The 21697-nt window shown below is 46.4% G+C and overlaps 1 protein-coding gene across 9 annotated transcripts in view; it reads left to right on the top strand.

Moving 5' to 3' along the window:
- The window catches only part of LOC129380227 (uncharacterized), a 156357-nt gene that overhangs the window by 113834 nt on the left and 20826 nt on the right, over positions 1-21697 (top strand). For 6 of the 9 annotated variants that reach the window (XM_072289759.1, XM_072289756.1, XM_072289757.1 and 3 more), the window contains one exon: positions 20854-21060. The exons of 1 other annotated variant lie outside the window; for it this stretch is intronic. In XM_072289759.1, the coding sequence (XP_072145860.1) occupies positions 20854-21060 (207 nt within the window). 2 more of the 9 variants (XM_072289763.1, XR_011896020.1) reach the window with 2 other exon arrangements.

Consider the following 21697-nt stretch of genomic DNA (forward strand, 5'->3'; position numbering starts at 1 on the left):
GCCGAAGCCGAACGCAGAAAGCGGTTCGAGACGAGGCAAGCGCGCGTTTGTTATACGTGCCAGAAGCCTGGTCACTTTTCGGCGCAGTGTCCGGAAACATAAACAAAAGTCGTGTTTTTGTCATTATGCAGCACTGACGAGAACATGAAGCTTCTTGAGCCTTACATGCGAGACCTCCTCGTGAACGGGAAAGAGTGCCGAGTGCTTTGCGATTCCGCAGCTACGATGGATGTAGTTCACCCCTCTTACGTAGAACCCGATATGTTCACCGGCGAGTGCGCATGGATCAAGCAAGCCGTGGAAGCTCATAGCGTGTGTCTGCCCGTAGCAAAAGTGCTTATTGAAGGACCTTTCGGAGCGCTTGAGACGGAGGCCGCAGTGTCATCTATGCTGCCCCCCCAGTACCCGTACCTATTTTCGAACAGGTCCGATCACCTCCTGCGCGAGAAAGGGCTTTTGTTTGGTGAGGCTAGCGTTCAGGCCTTAACCAGATCAAAGGTTCGGGAGCTCGCTGCAAAGGCGGTAGTTGCGGGGCCGACGTTGTCGAACAATGAGAAAGGATCAGAGGCGCAGCAAGCTGATATTCAGAGCACGTCCGAACTGAATAAAATTGAGCCTGTAGCGTTGAAGGCACCAGATACTGGAGAGGAAATGCCCGACACGGGAAAGTTAGAAGAGCTATCTGCAGATTTGCTCATCGCGCCTACGTCAGACGGACTTAATAGGTTGCTAAAAGTCAGCCGGGCGGCTTTGATAGCCGAGCAAAAGAAGGATGGCAGCCTAGAAAACATACGCTGGATTGTCAAGGAAGGTATCGCCAAGAAAAATGCTCTCTTTGTGGAAAGAGGTGGGGTCCTTTACCGGAAGTATCTAGACCGCAGGGGAGTGGAGTTCGATCAGCTGATCGTGCCTCAGTGCTACCGTCAGGATCTGTTGCGCTTGTCGCATGGGGGTTCGTGGTCCGGACACCTAGGAGTTAAGAAAACTAAGGACCGTCTCTTGCAAGAGTACTATTGGCCAGGGTGTTTTCGGGACGCAGACCACTTTGTGAGGACATGTGACACCTGTCAGCGGGTGGGCAAACCAGGGGACAAATCGAGGGCGCCGTTCAAGTTGGTACCTATCATTACGGAGCCTTTTAGACGGCTCGTTATTGATACAGTGGGACCTCTGCCGGTAACAGCCACGGGGTACAGACGCATTTTGACTGTGATCTGCCCAGCGACAAAGTTCCCTGAAGCAGTGCCGCTTAAAGAACTCAGCTCAGTTGAGATAGTCAATGCACTACTGTCGATATTTGCGCGAGTTGGTTTTCCTGCGGAAATCCAATCAGATCAGGGCACAGTGTTTACTAGCGCTTTGACGACAGCCTTTCTCGAAAGGTGCGGGGTAAAGCTGTTACACAGCTCAGTGTACCACCCACAGTCGAATTCCGTTGAGAAGCTCCACTCTGTCATGAAGCGCGTGTTAAGAGCATTGTGTTTTGAACAACAAACTGACTGGGAGCTGTGTCTGCCTGGGGTGATGTTTGCATTAAGGACCGCGCCGCATGCGGCTACGGGGTTTTCGCCAGCTGAGCTGGTGTACGGTCTCTCGCTGCGGTCTCCGCTTCGCATGCTTCGAGAATCGTGGGAAGGCAGGGGCGACGACCCAGTCGTGGTGGAGTACGTGCTTAGGCTCCTCGAACGCTTAAGAAGGGCACAGGAGTTGTCAGGTGAAGCAATGGCAAAGGCCCAGCAGAGGGCCAAGGTTTATTATGATCGGACAGCCAGGGCCCGTCGTTTTGAGGTGGGCGATGAGGTCATGATATTGCGCACGTCGCTAAAGAACAAACTCGACGTGCAGTGGGAGGGCCCAGCACGGATTGTTCAAAAACTGTCGGACGTTAACTACGTGGTGAGTCTGCCAGGAAAGCGGAAAGCACAGCAAGTTTACCACTGCAATCTGCTCAAACCCTATAAACAACGGGAAGCAGTGGTGTGCATGATGGTAAACGTTCCCGAAGAGCTTCCGGTCGAGCTTCCGGGACTAGGCTCAGTGACGAACAGGAAAGACACCGATCAAATCATTAGTGACTTAATCAGTAAAGCATCGCTGTCGCCTGAGCAGAAAACCGAACTACACCAGCTCTTACAAGAGTTTCACGGTCTGTTCTCTGAGAGGCCTGGTAGGACTTCTGTCCTTACTCATGACATAAAACTTACCTCCCCAGAGCCAGTACGATCCAAGGCGTACCGGGTGTCACCCCGCCAGAGCGATATTATGGAGGCTGAGGTAAAGAAAATGCTACAGCTCGGTGTTATTGAGGCGGGTGAGAGTGATTATACCTCCCCTTTGATTTTAGTTGAGGTACCGGGCAAGGAACCTCGTCCTTGCGTCGACTACCGCAGGCTTAATTCCATCACTAAGGATCAAATTTATCCGATCCCTGACATCGAGGAGCGCCTTGAGAGAGTGAGTAGTGCTCAGTTTATTTCCACCCTAGATCTTGTCAGGGGTTATTGGCAGGTTCCACTTACAGAAGAGGCTAGTAGGTATGCGGCGTTCATTTCACCAATGGGGACATTCCGTCCTAAAGTTTTGAGTTTTGGTTTGAAGAACACGCCATACTACTTTTCAAGCCTCATGGATAAAGTGTTGCGGGGACAGCAAGAATTCGCTTTACCGTATCTAGACGACGTAGCGATATTCTCCGCATCCTGGCCTGAGCATATGGCCCACTTGCGGGCAGTGCTAACCCGCCTGCGCGATGCAGGCTTGACAGTCAAGGCTCCCAAGTGCCAGTTAGCACAGGCCGAGGTTGTCTACCTCGGTCACGTGATTGGACGGGGTCGTCGCCGCCCCTCTGAAATAAAGGTGGCCGCTGTGCGAGACTTCCCGCAACCGCGCACGAAGACCGATATTCGGTCGTTCTTAGGTGTCGCCGGCTACTATCAGAGGTACATCCCCAGGTACTCTGATATCGCGGCTCCCCTGACGGATGCTCTAAGAAAAACAGAGCCCCAAACAGTCGTCTGGGACGAGACAAAGGAAAGAGCTTTTAGCACCCTAAAGAGCGCCCTAACAAGCCAGCCTGTGCTACGATCGCCAGACTACACAAAAGGGTTCATTCAGTGCGATGCTAGTGAGCGAGGCATGGGCGTTGTACTGTGCCAACGGGAAAATGGAGAAGTGGAACACCCCGTCCTGTATGCTAGTCGTAAGCTGACCAGTCGTGAGCAGGCGTACAGCGCCACCGAGAAAGAGTGTGCGTGTCTCGTGTGGGCCGTTCAGAAATTGTCATGCTACCTAGCCGGCTCGAGGTTTATCATTGAGACGGATCACTGCCCTCTCCAATGGCTGCAGACCATCTCTCCCAAAAATGGCCGCCTCCTGCGCTGGAGCCTCGCTTTGCAACAATATTCCTTTGAGGTGCGTTACAAAAAGGGGAGTCTCAACGGTAACGCCGATGGCTTAAGTCGAAGCCCCTAACTTAAGAATCAGCCTCAAAGTTATTTGTTACTGATGTTTTTCTTCCTGAGGCAGGATTTTTAACATATTGCTTTTGTGTAGTGTTTCAAAGTGATGACGTGCTTTCTAGTGCAATTTTCCAATTTGTGGACGCGTTCTGAGTGCTGCTAGACTACTGTAAAAAACTAGGCAGTAGTATAATAGGGGAAAGAGCCTGGCAGGGCTTAGTGAGGGTTGTGCCGTGCTTGCTGACTGAGCGGTTGACTTTCGGCGTAGTTCTAACGCTTGCTGGGAACGAGAAAAAAGGAAGGCAACTCTCCCGAAGTCACTTTGCAGTGTCCTGTGTGTACCTGAACGTGAGAACGAGGCCTTCTCGGTGCGCTGCGCTCAAGAAACGCCGTGGCACGACCGACTTCCGTTATAAGCATCATCGAGCGACATCCCTCCGGACAGCGGATGCAGTCCTGTGACCATCGGGATCTCCTTCTCCCGGTGGGGCGGTCTGTTACGTTTCGCCTCTGACGTTCGGTATAGCCGGCGCAGATGCAACGGACGCCGGGGCTTCGTTCACAGTGGCGGACATAGTGGTGCCCACGCTTGTCAAAGCGCGCCAGCCGGGGAGAGGAACTCCCCAAGTGTGAAGCGAGGAGGTCTGTCCGGCGCCAGCCCGGCGGATGCGTCACTCCACTCGTCTCAACGTGTCTCTCAGCCTGTCCGTGCCCCGCCGTCACGTGGCCTCGTCACGAGGCCTTCCTCTTGCCCTCAACTCCGAGAGTATAAGAGCAGCTGCCCCCGGACGCCAAGAGAGAGGCTCCGATTTCTTCTGTAGAGTAACGTGCTCTCCCGTCTCTCCACTTCGGTCGACCTGACCGCCCGCTCTTTTGCGATGCTAGAATAAACAAGTTGTTCTGTTACCAGTCGACTCATGCTTTGCCGGGACCTTCGGATGCTTCCAGTTGTGCCCCAGGCCGCCAGACCAACGCTACCCTTGGGGCTTGCGACCCATTTGCAACAACTCGTGCTAGCGGTGCGATTGCAATAACGGGAGTCAGCGCCGAGATTACAACAGTGTGCTCCGACTCGACTGCATAGATGCAAGATGACAAGCTCCAAGGAGCGACCTTTGTCAGCCCTGCACAATGCCGCAAGTGCCACATGCAGGCCACTCATCGCCAGACTGTACAAGTTGAAATAATCTGACAACCCCCTATCTGAAGGGAAACCCTGAAACACAAGGTTCACATTAATCTGGACAAGCACCAGGAAACTTTCAACTATGTCTCCGTGCAAATAGATACAAACGGAGTTTATGTAATGAATCTAAGTAATCATGAATTAGAGCTTCCACAGATCAGGAAGGCGAAGGGAGAACTGGCTTTGATTAATTGATATCTGTAACACTTAGCACAAGATAGCTACATGATCATGACATGAGGCCAAATTGCAAAATAAACAAAAGGGAAAACCATTCACAAGCCTTACCACTTTCCTAAATTGGTTCAGAAGGCCTGATTTATTCCGCCTTTCTTCTAGTTCACTTTTAAATTGTGCTACTGTACGGCTACGCTCTACCCGAACAGGTGGCCATATTTATGTTACGTACCTTTGGATAATACGATGCAACGTGATTAGAATAAATCACCAGTTCTGCTCAATAATAAAAAAACTTCCAATAAATCATGCAAACTATCGAAAGCAAGTTACAAGCAATTACACTGAGGCCTTTTATCTTCACTGATGCTTTCCTTTCTCGAGTGTTTAACTATCTGATTTTTCATGGAAGTAATCAAACTAGCTAAAGAAAGTCTGCCATACCGTGAGCAGAACAGACCAACAATGTCCTCTGTTTGACGAAAGCTCCAAAACATTCAAAATTTAATATTGTCGAAGAAAGTAAAGGTCTTGTGCGCAATCTACAAAACGTGCCTAAAAAACACTCCTGCACGTTATGACTCGTTATGAACTCCCGCAAAACCATAACTTATCCACTTGCGCAACTTGCGTGTGAGCTTCCAAACTGTATGAATGAGAAGAAAGGGAGTTAACTGAGGGGCCTAGTTCTTATTAATCGTATCATGAGAAGCCAAAAAACAGTGAAACCATGGAAAACATTGGGTAAATTACTTGTACTTATTAATTGAAATAAAGAAAAATTAATGGCAATGAAAGTAGATGAAAAAACAACTTGCTGCAAATTGGGTACGATCCCACGTCTTTGCTTTATGTGCGATGCTCTAACGAATTGAGCTACTGCGGCATGATTTCCCCATCCACTTTCTTGGGTATTTATGTGTTACTACGAGAACTAACCTTGGGAGTGTTAGCCAGCGCCACCACTCTCAAGCCTTGTCGGAGGATGTGAAACATCCTTTGTGCCGCAGGCAGCATAAGTACATGATTTTTCAAGGTGCAGGCAACTGGTCAATAAACCCGCACATGCTACCTGAAGGCATCAATGTTGCTGGATTCTAGACCCTCATTATGTAAGAATGAGAAGAAAGGGGGTTAAGCGAGGGGCCCAGTTTTTGTTAATCATATCTTGAGAAGCCAACAAACAGAGACACCAAAGAAAACATATGGGAAAAAAAACTTTTACTTACTAGTTGAATTAAAGAAATGATAAATTAAAGGCAATAAAAGTGGATGAATAAACAACTTGCCGCATGTGGGGAACGATCCCACGTCTTTGCATTACACGTGTGATGCTCTAACCAATTCAGCTACCACTACGCGGTTTCCCCATCCACATACTTGGGCATTTATGTGTTACTACAAGAACTAACCTTGGGAGTGTTAGCCTGTGTCACCACTCGCAAACCTTGGCAGTGAATGTCAGTTATCCTTTCTACCACAGGCAGAAAGGATGTTCCAAACTGTGTGCAACACTAACCCTGTTTGCCTCACAATTCTACGTGTGTTGTGACATAAACTTTCTGTTTGTAATTGGAGATCTAACGTGAGCCGAAAATGCTAATAACCTAACAAAATTTTGTGGTATTCCTTATGCTTCTTAAGCATTCATCGTGCAACTAAGCTAAATACAACACAAATCAAAAGAACAAAACAATTTGTAAACCCGTCTGCCTGATTTCAGATTTCAGACAAGCTCGAGAGGGTCGTGCATTTCGCGGCTTTTGCAAGGTGCAGTCTTGAAGAAGGCAAAAGCCTCTAATTTGCCTGACGCACCTCGTAGCTATAACTTTAGGACAGCAGCCTCCAAGTACTTAGAGAAGATTACATTTACAGACCCACACACGCACTGGCCCCTTAGGTGCTAGGCATTTGCCTTTCTTTGCCCCGTGAGTGACCGGCCCTTGTAGCAGCCTACAGGACGCTTGCCTTTGTCCCTGTGCTTACAAAGAGACGGCTGCAGTGCGGTTAGGTGACTGTTACTACGTCTGAATCTTCATGAAGCTCTCCTTTTTGCAATGCGCGTTACGTCGATCACTGGAAACGCCTAAGCTGGGGATTTACCGTCCTTTGCCTTTTTCGCAGTCTCCAGCCGGATCCTGACCTTCGTGCATTTGCCTCTGTTGCCTTGTCGCTTCACATCTTTGGTTCCGTACTCCTTACCCCGTCTGCCTTTCTCATCTTGGGTCTAGCCCTTTGCTTCACCATCTGCTCTGACGTGTGCAAACAGCCATAGGCAACTTTTCCTGGCAGGCTGGCCGAACTTCTTGCTGCCTCCGTACACACTTGGCCTAATGGGCCCTCCGTTTCTTGCGCGGAAAAACCGCCGCTGTCTACTGCCTTTCCCTCGCTTCCGGCCACCAGCAAGTTTGACTCATCACTGCGCTCAACTATCTCAGGAATCATTCCATGGTCCTCTGACTGTTGCGCAATAGGGAATACGCCTATCATTCTCTGAGTTTCCTTCCATGTTTTTGCCCTGAAAGATCCCATATTGGAGAAGGGTTCTCCTTGTTCCGTCAGCGTTTGCTCCGACCTATTCGATTATCAATAGGTTACTTGCCCTGGCAGGCTGGCCAGTATTGCCGCCTCCGTACACACCTGGCTGTTCAGTGAAAGCTGTCCCATATATGGCTGCATGTTCTTGTCGGAGTCCTGAGCTATGACAAATACCACCCACTTCTCACAGCTCCTGGCTATGTGGTCTTTTCCTCTGCAGTTGTAATACACAACTCTTTTCTGCGCCTCCAACGTGTGTACACCATCAGCGGGGGCATCTTCGTTTCTTGTGCTACTTTAGGTGCGTCACCCTCTTTCTCTTTATGTGTGCTGGGGGAATTTGAAGTCTCCGGTTTAGAATGCCTACAGAAATACTTGTTACCCTTTGGCTTCCGGGAACCATATCCTGCTTTGTCGCTTGTTTCTGATTGTCACGACTTACTTTGGAAACTTCAGAGCGTGCGGTAATGCTTTGCGAGTTCTGCTGCTCTCTCTTTTTGCCCTTCGAAGTCGGTTTGAAACGCTAGACAGAAGGGTCTAAAGAAATCCTTCTTAGCCCTATCGTAGTCTCCCACTTTGTCCTCAGACAAGCAGTTCATGAAACAGCGATACTGAACAGGATTAGTGCTGGTAATCTCTTGGTCCACAAGTCCCGGCTGACACCCTTTTTCTCAGTAAAACTTCATTTGGGCCTAGTTGGTGCACAATTCTGAACTTAAACTTACAGCGCAAACACCCAAGACGGACCACAACTGGAATATACGACACTCTTTCAAAACCGGCGAGGAAATTAACTATATCCTCCTCTACCATGAAAGTGTGGAGCTGGAATTGCGCTATTTGCCATCTAAGTATCTGACTTTTCTGCTCAAGCTCTTCCATTCCAAGAACATGCCATTGTGCTGCCTCCTGCACTCGCCTCTGGTGTGTTTCTGCTTCATGTTTGCATCATTTTGCCTCTTCATGCTTGCACCTCGCTGCTTCGCGCTTGTGCCTTTCTACCTCTTCATGCTCGAGCTTTTCTGCTTCACGCTTGCGCCTTTCTGCCTCTTCATGCTGATGCCTCACACGCCTTTTCTTCTTCACATTCGCACCTCTCTCGCCTCTCTCCTGCTTCATGCTTGCACCTCTTGCACTCCTCTGTCATTTGCTTTCTTTCAACAATGGTTTCCCAAGCCTCTTCAGCTTCCTGGACCGTCACATCTTCTGCGTTCGTGACGTCGAGAACAGCTTCTTGTGTTGTTTCATAGCTGACGAAAATGCCCAACTCTTTGCAAATTAGGAGGAGGTCCTGCGCTATGAATTTCTCCATGGCGAATTTGTTGGCCTTCAAAATTCACCCTTCCATAAAATTGAAATTTGCTATTTAAGAAAGGTGAATTCCCAAAACAGTGCCTACCAGAAAACACAAACATACTCTCCTAGCATCTGCTTACTTGTACTAGTGAGAGTTCTGGTGACATGAAGAGCGAACATCAGGCCATAGCTAGCCCATCCTTATCACTATTAGGAGACTGCAGAATTTCTTGTTCTTCGTGCTCTCCTTTTCACAAAATAATTTTCCTTGCCTCACCAGCCTCCTCCCAACTCCTCTCCTCATTCTGCAAAAGCTCTAATTGCTACCTTTTGCCTTTCGCAGGGCCAACCGAAATGTTCATCTGCTTTCAAGGAGTTCTTGGATTTGCAACTTCTTCATGCTCACAAAGCACCCTGTGTTTCTTCCCTACTAGCAATCAGCCCACGAGACACAATATTCTTGGTGTATGTAATAAAATAACTAACAACACCAAACACTATTATGGATTGCCTGCGCTATGAGTCTGGCAAAAAGAGAAGCAAACAGGTAGCACTCACCACACCAATGTAGTCAATGCTGATCGATCTCATAAGCTGCCTGCCTGTATTGTAAGGTCGGTGCCATGTATGGTGCCGTGCCAGGTGCCGAGAGAAAGAAGGGTTCCGAGCGACAGTTATGAGAACAACAAAAGGTTTTATATTCAGAAGTGCATGGTTGAGTTTTATACACACCGCTCTTAACTTTCAGAGCACACTACATGCTAAAGTGTGTATGTCTGAGCTTCTTCCTTCTCACATCCGTCCCAGTCCACTTTTTATGCCGTTTATTTCACTCTTTCCCTCGTGAAGGGATTTCACAGGACAATCACAAACGCCTTACCATTCACCACCTTCCGTTCCCAATGTCCCACCTTTTCGGTGGCTCTCTTGTCTCCAATGTTACGCAATACGAGGCTTCCACGTGGCACACTGTGATCCGGACATTGACGCCTTTCCCTGGGAGTTCTCGACAATGACCCTGTCGTCAGTCAGTGACCTCTTCGTGATGGTCAGGAGAGGGTGACGTTGTCTTGAAGTGAGCTGTCATTTCTGGATGCTCGAAAGCCAAAGACCTGGAGCATGACTGCCTGTCTGTAAGACTCGGGTGATGCTGATTGAGCTTTCTTGAGTGAACAATGAGGTGGGATCAGCACCTGTGATAGCCGCATGTCTGCCGGTGAAGTATCCTTTGTTCTGAGGGATCGTCAGGCACAACAGTGCAAGTTGGGGACTCTTAAGGGTTGCGAAACAAGTTCTGCAGCTTTTGTTTAAATGTATCTCAACTGGTGAGCTCATGTTTGTGTGTCCTAAGCCATACTTGAGCTGTGCTACCCACCGAGGTAAAATACTACGTTGGCAAGCATAACATTTGAGTCACACTGGTTATTATTGCTGACACGTTGGTACAGGCTGATCCAGTCATTGAGGTCTTCCCCATCGTTCTGCAAGAATACGCCAGGATCACGTGGAGTGGAGAGTGCGATGTGGCTCGTTGGAGTAGCAGCATGTGTCACAGCCGGTTGAGTCGAGCTGTTGTCTCCGGGAGCCATGACGGAAGGCTCGATGTACCGTCCACTGCGAAGCTCCGTGACGAGGACAGGGCACGTCTACCTCCACCAAATATGTTACATGGGAAGTCACAGACAAGAAGCTACATACAAGTTTATTTACATAATGAATACGCTGCACTTTGCCAAAAGACAACAGCCCATACTACTACTCTCTAATTATTGTCATCTTCACACCGCTGGCCTCTTCTTTATCTTAACTACTGGTCCGTAGCACTAACTTTCTTTCAAACTTTCTTTCAAACTTTATTTCGCATTTTCCTTTGCACAGAAAAAGAAAATGCAAGGGCAGGAACAAAAAGCTGCACAATCGCAGCTTGACGAGGTTCCTGTCCCCTGTCTTTGACAAACAGTTGCAGAATATTCACAAAGAAAATCAGTTACATATGTGCAAAAACAATTTCATATTATACAGATATGATATTCACAGCAGAACATTTATGACATCTGTATACATATATTCGCATGCGCATCTACACCAACCCAGCATCTATACATATTTGCGTCTGTACATGTAGGCATACATCTGTATACAGAAAAAAGTGGAGGAAAAAAAATCATGCACAAATGACAAGGAACACCTGTACAGAAACGCTTTAAAATACCAAAAAGTCAACTCAATGTAACGGCAATGTTCAGCGGAACAAAAAAAATAAAAAAATAAAAAAAAATGCGGAACGATGGAAAAGCGAGGTGTGGAACCATGCTAAAAAATAAAATGAATAAAAAAAGAAAAATATATAAAGAAAAATGGCAAATGTTATTTATAAAATTTGACCATTATTAATTAAATTAAATTTCAGTGCCTTTCTCGTAATAGCATTTAGTTCGGTATGGGAAGCCTGTATCACATTTAATATTCTCGGCACCTGGTACTGCAATTGCCTGAAACCATAATTTGTTCTTGTGAAAGGTAACGCCCACTGGCTCTGTTTTCGGAAATCATATAACGGTTCCCTTGGTTTGACTAAGTTGCACAAGTTTGTGAAAACGTTGTTGTTACAGCGAAAGTATTTTTTAATTTTTAAGACTAGGTTATAATCATAGAAATATTCAATGGGGAGCACATTAAGAGCACGAAATATCTCGAATGTATGTGCATCAAACGGTGCGTTAACAACATGTCGGACAGTTTTCTTTTGTAATGTTTTTAAGCTTCGTATGTTTGCTTGCGATGTCGTACCCCACACTAAATTGCAATAGCTAACATGTGAAAGGAAGAGACTGTTGTATAACATTAGTTTTACCTTAGAGGGCAGTATGTGTCGTAATCGACAGATTATTCCACATGCTCTCGCCAAAGTGGACATAATACGCTCAACGTGTGCATCCCAAACTAAATGTTTGTGAAAAATTACACCTAACGTTTTGACAGTATCAACTATTTCTATCCTTTCTGTGCCGAGGTAAAGAACAGTATTGCAGTTTACTTGTTTTTGTGGTGGCGTAAACAACACAGCCTTAGTTTTATTTGCATTAATTGCTAATGAGTTTAGATTGCTCCACTTTTGCAATAAGTTTAAAGTTTTATTTGCCATATTTGTAAGTTGCACAATATCGAGTGACCTGAAAAAAAGGCTAGTATCATCCGCATAGACTAAGAACTGTGCATGTTGACTAATATTCGTTATGTCATTAATATAAATGTTAAATAAAATCGGTCCAAGTACACTTCCTTGTGGAACGCCTTGTGTTAATTCCCTTGCTGAAGAAAGTTTTGATCTTATTGCGACGCACTGCCTTCTGTGCTCAAGATATGATTTCAAAAGTTTAAGGGGAGTACCGCGAAAGCCATAATGGTTTAATTTTGAAGATAGAGTATTATAGTTAACCGAATCGAAAGCCTTGGAAAAGTCAACGAATACACCTAGAGTTAACATTTTGTTCTCAAAGTGATGATTCTGAAAACTGGGAGTTCTGTGATCGTGAAGGTTGGATCCAGTGGCCATGCCTATCAATAGAAAAAGTGCTAGGGACCCTTTTTCACCATTAACTGCTTTTTCAAAAAGGCGGGCTTTATGCATTAGAGCAAAACCCTCATGGTAGTGATAGCATCATGGTGGAAGCTGCTAACATAACCGAGCCCTGGGAGCACGTCACTGTTTCTAGCCTCTATGTCGCTTTCTTGCCTCTCTATTTAAAAAAAAAATCTGATAAGTGGTAATGCAAGCCCATCTGTATTCATGAATAAAAAATGCATGTTTACCTGCAGAAAGTATGTTTGGTCACTTTATTGTCACTCTGAAAAAGTTGAGATAACTTTTCTGCAAAATTTGTTAGTCTGAAGATTTTAAATCTACAGTAAAAATATTCAACACTGAGGGTTCACATTTGGGGGCAAAATACTCTCGATGGTTTAAGAGGAAGAAAATTGGTGGTGCATCGATTCTTTTGAGATGATTGGCAACTTTAATATCATGAGCAGTCCGATGATTGGTGCACAATTGTTGATTGTATGTTAAGCAGTAATATGAAAAGTGCTCACACCTGGGACCCAATTTGGCGTCAGCGTGGTTCAATAAAGAGCAGCACGTACCGAGTGCGGCTGCGAAGCACCTGAACAAGGCCTTAGGTGAGTGCCGAATTGGAACATATCTATGTCGGTGTATCTACTATTTTATTCTTATAAGTAGTTATGCAACCCATCTGTATCCGTGTTGAAAAATAAACAATGCATGCTTTTCTACGAAAAATATAAATTGCCACTTTATAGTCACTCTGAAAAAAATTTAACTTTGAAATATAGGTCAGTTTGACGATGTTAAACCTGCAATAAAAACGAACTCAATGCTGGGGGGTCGCACTTGGAGAAAGAGAAGTAGGCCCTAATGGGGTTAAGAGGAAGCAAATTGGTGGTGCATCCATTCTTTTGAGATGATTGGTGACCTTAATGTCATTAGCAATCTTATGATTGGCGCACAATTGTTGGTTATGGTAGCGGTAGTGTTGGTAGTGGTGTCAAAGAGTTTCATTCAATACTGGCACATGCACAACGACCCAACTTGGCATCAAAGTGAAGAGCAGCATGTACAGTCGACAACAGATTGAAATGGACCACGGCTTAGGCGGCTGGAGCAGCTGCAGGACCGCACCATGGCGCTGCTATTGCGCGCTCATGATGAGAGTACCCCGAGTGACGTCAAACTTCGTCTCCGCATCCTTGTTTTCGCGCTGGTGCTTGTCATGCTTAATAAATTTCAAGTGCGGCGTTCGGCCTTTCTGCTACTGACGGTTGGGACGAAGGGACGCGGTAATGCCAGTAGTTTCACCAGCAGTAGAATGCCAGTAGATTCGCGAGTAGTTCAGCACTTTGCGCTGTTGTACAGTAGTGGATGGCCGCAAGTCATCAAAGCACCGCAGTGTGAAGGAACCAGAACCCGATGTTATTTTTTTCCTTTTCTTCTTTTTTTTTGTCGGCAATATTCAGTTGCGGACACAATAAAATGGAGCATGTCTTCAGTTCAAGAACGCAGACCAGTGCCAACTAGTGAAAAGGGCAGCTGGTGTTGAGACGTCTGCTCTCGCATGTCCGTCCTTTTTAGCTCGCAGTTTCTCCAAGCCTTTAGCATCACCTTAGCACTCTTTATTCATAGAGAACAGTGCGAGATGATGCCGCTGTAACTGCAATGTTTGATGCGCTGCTGGAATAGGTTGTCGGGGGCGCAATTGTTCTCCGTGCCCAGCTTGCGCTGCAGCTTACGGTTTGCACCTTAAAGGGACCCTCACCAGGCCCCATAGCAAATTTTTGTTATATGATGGAAGTTGTTACGTGTCCTCTAAGGAGCATTCTGCCGCAGAAAATTATCAAATCGGCTCATTAATAGCCGAGATAGAAATATTTCAGTGCCACAAACCCATGATTTCTGCAGGCGGGCTTTACTGCCAAGCAAGACAGTCTCTCTACTCGCCCTGTCTAGCCTCCACAAGCAAAATTCCTTCCCTGCATTCTCCCATACTGGACCTCGAGGATCGCGTGACGCATACGTTTTTCTCACTTTCTTTTTTTCACTGCTATGCACTTCTGTGACAACATCGCGCGCGAGCTGTTCTCTCGTTCGTGCAGCGCACAAATATTCCACGCTATGTGCAAGGAAACCGTACTAGTGCCATAATTCAGTACTATGCTAATACTGAGGCCGAACAAGCGGATCGCAGGGAATGATCACGCATTGGAACACAGTAGAACATGGCACAGTTTCGGTACCTGTGCACGTGACCGCACGACCATGGGAACAAGCAGACGAAGCGCAAGTACATTTCTCTTGCTTCGGTGCGAAGTAAAGCAAAAAACATGCAAACATTCCGTTTGTGTGTTTTATTATTTCTCTAAATTTCAATTCGTCAATTCAAGCAACCGAACACACAAATAACAGATGGTGCCTTCAATAATTCTCAAAGTCACGCGTCACCACGAGCTCCGTCACACTGCAGACACGACTACGTAGGTGCAGGGACGGGAGTATATCATCCTCCGGCTTGGAGCGCGGTGGCTGCGAGAAGAAACAACAGCGTTCGGTTTGAAATTTCGGATCTTTCCGCGGCACATGGCGATGAAATACTTTGCAGACACGATTGTTATCACGCACTGTATGCTCTGCGCTTGTCAGCTCAAAATGGCAAGACCTGGTGAGGGGCCCTTTAAGCAAGAAAATTTATCACACTGATTTTTCCAACAAAATCAAAAGTTGCCTGCATCCATCGTCTACTTACAGTGAAAAAAGTTTCCAGTTCATCCTGACTCAGAAAATGTCCAATGACCCGATCGAGGCAATGTTTGGCTTTCTGCGCCGCATTGCCGGGTACAATGACATGCTGGACGTAGAGTGCAGCATGTGTCCTGGAAAAAATGCTGAAGACCAGATTCGTGGCAGCTTCAAGTGAAAGCAATGTTAAGAGCTTGACCACGTTCTCATCGCAGCATCTTCTTATTCAACAGGAATTGCATGTGCGACAAGCACCTTTGATGAGGTCCTGAACATGGCAGCGCAGGGGTTAAAAAACTGCCTTTCAGCGCGACCATTTGTCTCCACCCCTCAGATCGCCAGCGTGGCCATTGGCAGATACATTGTGCGTGCGGCGAGTGAGCACATTCCCTGTGCAGGCCGTATAGTCTTCCTACGGCGAGCAAAAAGCAGCACTCCTAAGCCTGGGCCCATCGCTCATCAAGACTGTGGTGGCCTGTTTTATCGATCACTGGAACTGCTGAATCTGCTCATACGTCTTTAGAGATTCCTGCAATGTGTGCTTGGAGGCCCGTCGCGAAGCCCTTGAACTTTACGCACAGAGGATTGTGCAAGAGCCCATGAGCCTACCAGTGATGAGCTGTGGAAACACCGACACTGACCACCGCAAAGAGCTGCTGCTGCTTCTAAGTTCGGGGAAGTTTATCAGGCCGCTTTTTAAAAATTTTGCTCAAGGAGTGGCCGACAGGAATGCTGCCGCCAACCGCTTGAAAGGAAACCCCCCTGTCAGGAAAAGTTCTCAAGTTATAGTTGAAATTTCTGCAAGGAAATGATTGTCGCAATCTTGTCATGCATCCCTGAAGCATAATTTGTGAGTAATGGAAACAAAGCCTGCTGACTGCTGAAATACCTCTTCTCTACCTTTGCCTCCTCCTTTCCCTACTTTCCCCTTTCCTCCACAGTTGGCATATCGATGAAGTGCAATACTTCAAACAGCTGAAGCAAGGTGCTTTGATCATGTTCTGCAGCAAAGGTGAAGTGGACGAGTCGATGAACAGCGCCGAGCTGGATGCCTGCGGGATGTAGTCATTGGACAGTGGTGTGGAGACTTTTGATGAATCGTGGTCGTCATTGTCGAAGAGTAACGAGCAGGGGTGCTTGAGGAGACAGCTGCTTGAGCATCATGTCAGCATTCTTCTCATGACTGACTTCATTGTGGCTAAAGACGAGCATGTCATCCATGAGCTTGATGACTCCTGTTAGTCCGATCAAGATTTCGGACTTTCACTTTCCGCAGTATTTTGGTGTCGATGTTATGCCGATCGAATGGGAGTCTTGTGAAGCGCAAAATGTCTAGTTGGCAACATGAATGTCATCGGCTCTAGGCAGGGCGGGGAGAGAGGGATTTTGGTGGGAGCCTGAATATGCATTGTCTTCAAACAACTGTTGCCTCGCCTCGCTGTTAACACGCCCTTTTCTTTCCCTGCGCCAGTACATACTTCAGTGTGTTCCATTTACATAACGAAATTTCTTCGTTCTTGAATCAAATGTCTTGTTTGGTTCTTCATGTTTTTTGTGTTAATTCATAGCAGTGCTTTAACACAAAATAACGTAACAGTACTGAGAGCGTGTTCGACGGATCGAAGCTGCCTGTTGACTTCGTGTCCCATTCATGTTCAGTCAGAAAGAAAGGTATTAAATGTGTAAGATTCAAAAAATATACTTGCTAAGGTGTGCCTCACAGTCTTCTCGGCAATGGTGAACTCAAGGAGCCTGCCCGCCCTGAGCTGCGGCCACCGTGGTTGCGGCAACCACTACTTCAGACCGGCTCAGCAATGCTAAAGCTGATCGAAAATAAAACGAATCGGCAGGAATTTTAGCATACCTTTCTTCATCGTTCATTTTTTTAACACTAGCTAGTCCTGACAAAATTCTAACTTTTTGAAAAGCTGCCAAATTATTGTAATGCTCAAAACTTCAAAACTCATTGCACGACATTGTCGAAAGATGGCCGAATGCTTATAAAAATGCCAGAAACGAGTAGCATCAATGGAAACCATAAATGTTCTGTAATGTCCTAATAACACAAAAAAATTAAAGTAAGCATGTCATATCATTCACATTAGAATATCTCTAATAGCTTCAAAGAAAAATTTTGTGACGAAGCAGGCGTGTGCTCTACGTCACGCCTCCAGTGCGTGTTAGAAGCATATAAGCAACCGCGTGCACAACGTGTAGCCAGATGCACCGCTGCACCGACACAATGTTGCCAACAGCATCACTCCGGCTCCAGCAGTACAGTTGCGAGCACAACTACGCAGCGATCTGCTCTCATTTTGTGATGGCAAACCTCTAATGACAAAAGAAGCGACGTCCAAGGCACAATTTTGTTTAGAGGAGGCATTGGTCAGTGCTACACCGATACCGAGGCTGACACAAGTGGATCACAGAGCATGAACACATGCTGGAACAGGCTTGAAAATTCTATAGTTTCATTTTGTTTACTTGCAACTGAACGATGTGGGAATAAGCAGACAAAACAGAAATACAGTCGAACCTACTTATAACAATATTGATTCAAGTGCCACAAAAAATCCATTGTTATAACCGGGTTCCACGAAAAAAATGGGGAATGGCGTAGCGGTTCCGAGAAAAATATAATGGCACGAAGGTCAGTTCTCCTCCCCGCCACCTTCCTCCATCTGCCTTCTGATTGTGTTGACTAGATCAACTGTTTAACTGTGCTTCCTGCGGGCTCCGATCGCATGTTGTTAAGAAGCCGCGGCTGTCGGCTTTCAAGAAGGGCACTGGTATAACAACTGTGAAGAAGAGTCACGAGTGGCAAATGACATAACGAGCTCCGCCGAGGCATCCTTTTGGTGGCCCCAAGAGGCGCCTTTTAAAACATGCGGGAAGGCTGCTATGGCAACATGTCAGCTTGAGAAAACCAGAAGAAATGCTGGAGCGAGATCGCCACAAGCATCTCGCCATGTACCTCCCATTGGCTTGCTTGAAAAAAACCGCATGTCCGTCAGCCTTGCTCGCTTTATGCGAAGCTTGCCGACGTCCTTCTCCAACGCATTTAGGTGCTCCACGTAGTGAAGCGGAAGGTCCCTCGCGAAAACAAGCTCATGAGGGACTGAATAATATGCAGGACCTCCCGCGGGGACAATGTTGACGCAGCCTGCCCTACTGCGTCATCGCTGCCGTCGGTATCTGATGCAAGCACGTTCGCGACGATCGTCTGATCGTTTAGAAGCACTTCATTTCCAAATTTATAGCAGTCCGCTTTCTTTTCACCGGCAATGTTGGCATTGCTGATGATCAGTGGGCTGATCAGCCATCTTCCGTTTCGGTGGCAAGTCAAACTAGGCTGAGAAGCAATGTGGCCAGGAATAACTTCGACGCAATCAACAAAGACAAGCAGGAGCAAGTTAATCCATTAGCAGAATTGCGCAGAATGAGGGCCAGAGATTAAAGGACCAACTGTGAGGGCCGAGCGAGCAACCTGGGAGCAGCGCCGGCAGCATTGTCAGTGCAGTTGGCGCGGTCCAGTCATGTTCGGAGGGGTGGAAATGTGATGGAAGAAATGTGCTCGAAGCTAGTGTGCATCTCTCATGGAGAGAAGCACTGGGCGGCTCGCATTTCACCTTTCCTTCTTTCTTTTCAAGGATTTCGCATTCCATTACCTTTCGGTATGGACGCCCAGCAGCCATACTTCGTTATAAATGATAATGCGTCATGAGGACATTGAAGTAAGCAGGTTATTTCCCCATAGAAAACTTACAAAAGCTTATGGGGCAGCAGCTTTCGTTGTTATAACTGATATATTGTTGAAACCGGTATAGTTATAATTGGGTTCGACTGTACATCTCTCTTGCCGTGGTGCAAAGTAAAACAAACACAGCGGACATTCTGTCTGCATGTTATATTATTTCTCTAAACTTTAATACGTGTCTTGACACAACAGATTACACAAATAACACATGTTGCTTCGAATAATTCTTCAAGTGTCACATGTCACTATGAACAACATCACAGCATACACATGTATGTAGGCGCTTTTGCTGATACTAGTCATCCCCTAATCTTGGAGTGCAGGCCCATGAGGAAAAGAGCAAACGGTGTTTAGTTCAAAATTTTAGCTGTTTCCGCGGTGTGTAGTGATGTAATTTTAGCACCCTTGATTATGAGCACGCATTGTATGTGCTGTGCTTGTCAGCTCAAAATGGCCAGACCTTGAGGCGCCCTTTAATGCGAAAGTGGAGGGAAAATTGGGTGGGGGAACAGGTGACTGGCAACTATGTCATGAACTCTAGAGTTAGAAGATGAAAGATGTGGCAGACTTCATGGAAGGAAATTGCTTCTGGGTTATGAATACCTTCTTCTGGAAGTGGAATAACAGGAAGTGGGCCTGGAAAAGTCGTAATGGGGACACAAGAAATGAAATAGATTTCATACTTTGTGCCAACCCTAGCATAGTGCAAGTTGTAGAAGTGTGAGGTCGGGTAAATAGCAGTGATCATAGGTTAGAGAGGTCTAGGATTGTTCTCAATTTGAAGAGAGAAAGACCAAACTAGTTGGGCAGGAGCAGGCCAACCAACCTAGACAGTCGGGGTAAAAGTAGATGACAAGACAGGGATAATTGGAAATCACTGGGAGGGGCTGGTCAGGGTCATTGAACAATGGCACGTACCGAGTGACCCAACTTAGCACCAAAGAAGTTTGTTGAATAGCAGCACATACCCATTATTACATGCTCAGCGACTGAAGTTGGGCCGGCAGTTAATTTTGAACCCAGTTCCCAGGGACAGCACAGCAACAATGCTGTACCCATTTGATCATAGACTACACACTGGCCCAAGCTGGCAGGAAAGAGGTTATGTGCGGTCATACATACATATGTACAGACCTACCGCTAAGTGGGTAAAGTTCTTGAAGAATGCTGTTGCATTGAAAATGAACTTTGGACCAGCAATGTAATGTGTGAGGCAGGTAACTGATGGCCTATCAGGGTTACTGAATTGGTACCAATCGAACTGACGTGTAATCCTGGACAGCAGACAGGTAGTGTGAGGACATAAAAAATTTGCATGCATGGGATGGTATAGTCACGTAGTAGTGACGGTGAGGAAAGCAGCAATACTAAAAATGAAGAAACTAGTGTTTTATTGGGTGAACTTGTGCCCTCAAAAAACACGTTATACTCAGAGAACAGCGACAGTGGCAAACACAGTCCGCGATCGGTGAAAATCTGATCAGCGGGTCAAGCACGTTGGCTTTTATCGATCAGTCGTCGAATGTTCCAGAGTAACCGCTGGGACCCGTGTGCCTTCCGCAAAGTTCTACACCATTTGTGTCGTGCATACATGCACTCAGCTTACGAAAGGTTCGGCGACAACAGACAGCGGATAGAAGCATCAATAACATTTTAAAAACTTCCGATGCATGTCGACGCGTCCTGCGCTGAGCGATAACACTTTGTAGACGGTAAAAAGTGCTCTCACCCGTAAAAGATAAACGAGGTCATGTGTAAGTATCATCTGGCACAAGGCATGGTGTGACTGGAGATCCTACAATTGACATTAAATATGCTGATGTCAATGACCTTAGGATGGTCCAATAACTTCTAATTAGTTGGACTACACCAATAGCTTTAAAATGCATGAGATGAAAAATTGTCTCAAATATGTTCCGCTGTCATAAGCCTTCCACAAAGAAGTGGTTGCCCTGCTTTCGAGTATTCAATGTGGATTGTACTTGTAGCCCTTTAGGAATACTGAACCGGAAGGGTTATATTGTGTTCCTTGGCTATGCATTGTAAAGTGCTCCTGTATTTATTCTATTGTATTTACCTCTTGTTCTTGATGCTGTAACAGAACTGCAATCACCTCACTTATTTTCTGCAGGCCTCACAAATGCGATGAGCCTAGCTGAAAGCATCACTGCCAAAATGGCATGCCATGCCCTTTCAAAGATCGGTGGTCAGGTCGAGGTTGGCATGCAGTGCAGCTTGTCTCTCGCTGACAAGTCTGTTGGGTGCTCGTTGAAACCAGGGAGCGAGTCTAGGAGCGTGCAGACTATGGAGGCTGTGGAGCAGTTAAGCTCCACCTCAGGTGGGCAATGACCGGCACTTTTCTTACATTTGCCTGCTTATACGAGTGTGGTAAATGACCAAGTCTGCCTAGCTTGGCACGACTTGCTCAAGTGTGTGTGATGTTCTGTCGCTGAGGATAAATTGGCAGGTATCTTATTCTTGTCTGCATAATGATTGAGGCAAAATGCAAAAATACTGCCCTACTGAGCACATTGAAGTACCTTAGATGGCAGAGCTTAATCCAGAGCCCTCTTGTCCTGGTGTTGTAGCCCTTACATTGGTCCACGATAATGTTACACCCAGTGAGTATTTTAGTTATGTATAGATCGGTGTATGAGTGTAAGAACATGAATATAGATCAATGGGGAATGTAAGTTCACCTCTGGATTTGATGTGAATAAAGTTCAAACATAATGCAGTCAACTATAAAATATACCTTGTTTTATCAATATGCTCATTCATTGAGCGAGCTGAATACGGCACGGGAACTGTAAGGATTCTTGTCCTGGGACAGGTTTTGGTGACGACATCCCAGAGCACATCATTGGTGATGACTAAGCGGGACTAGGCGTGCGCAACACTGCCCTCAGGCAATGAGCAGCATGCACTGGGCTCGTGAGTTGCACGCCAGCAATCGCTTCAGACGACCTGTACGC

The sequence above is a fragment of the Dermacentor andersoni genome, chromosome 8 (assembly GCF_023375885.2).
Source record: "Dermacentor andersoni chromosome 8, qqDerAnde1_hic_scaffold, whole genome shotgun sequence".
NCBI lineage: Eukaryota > Metazoa > Arthropoda > Arachnida > Ixodida > Ixodidae > Dermacentor > Dermacentor andersoni.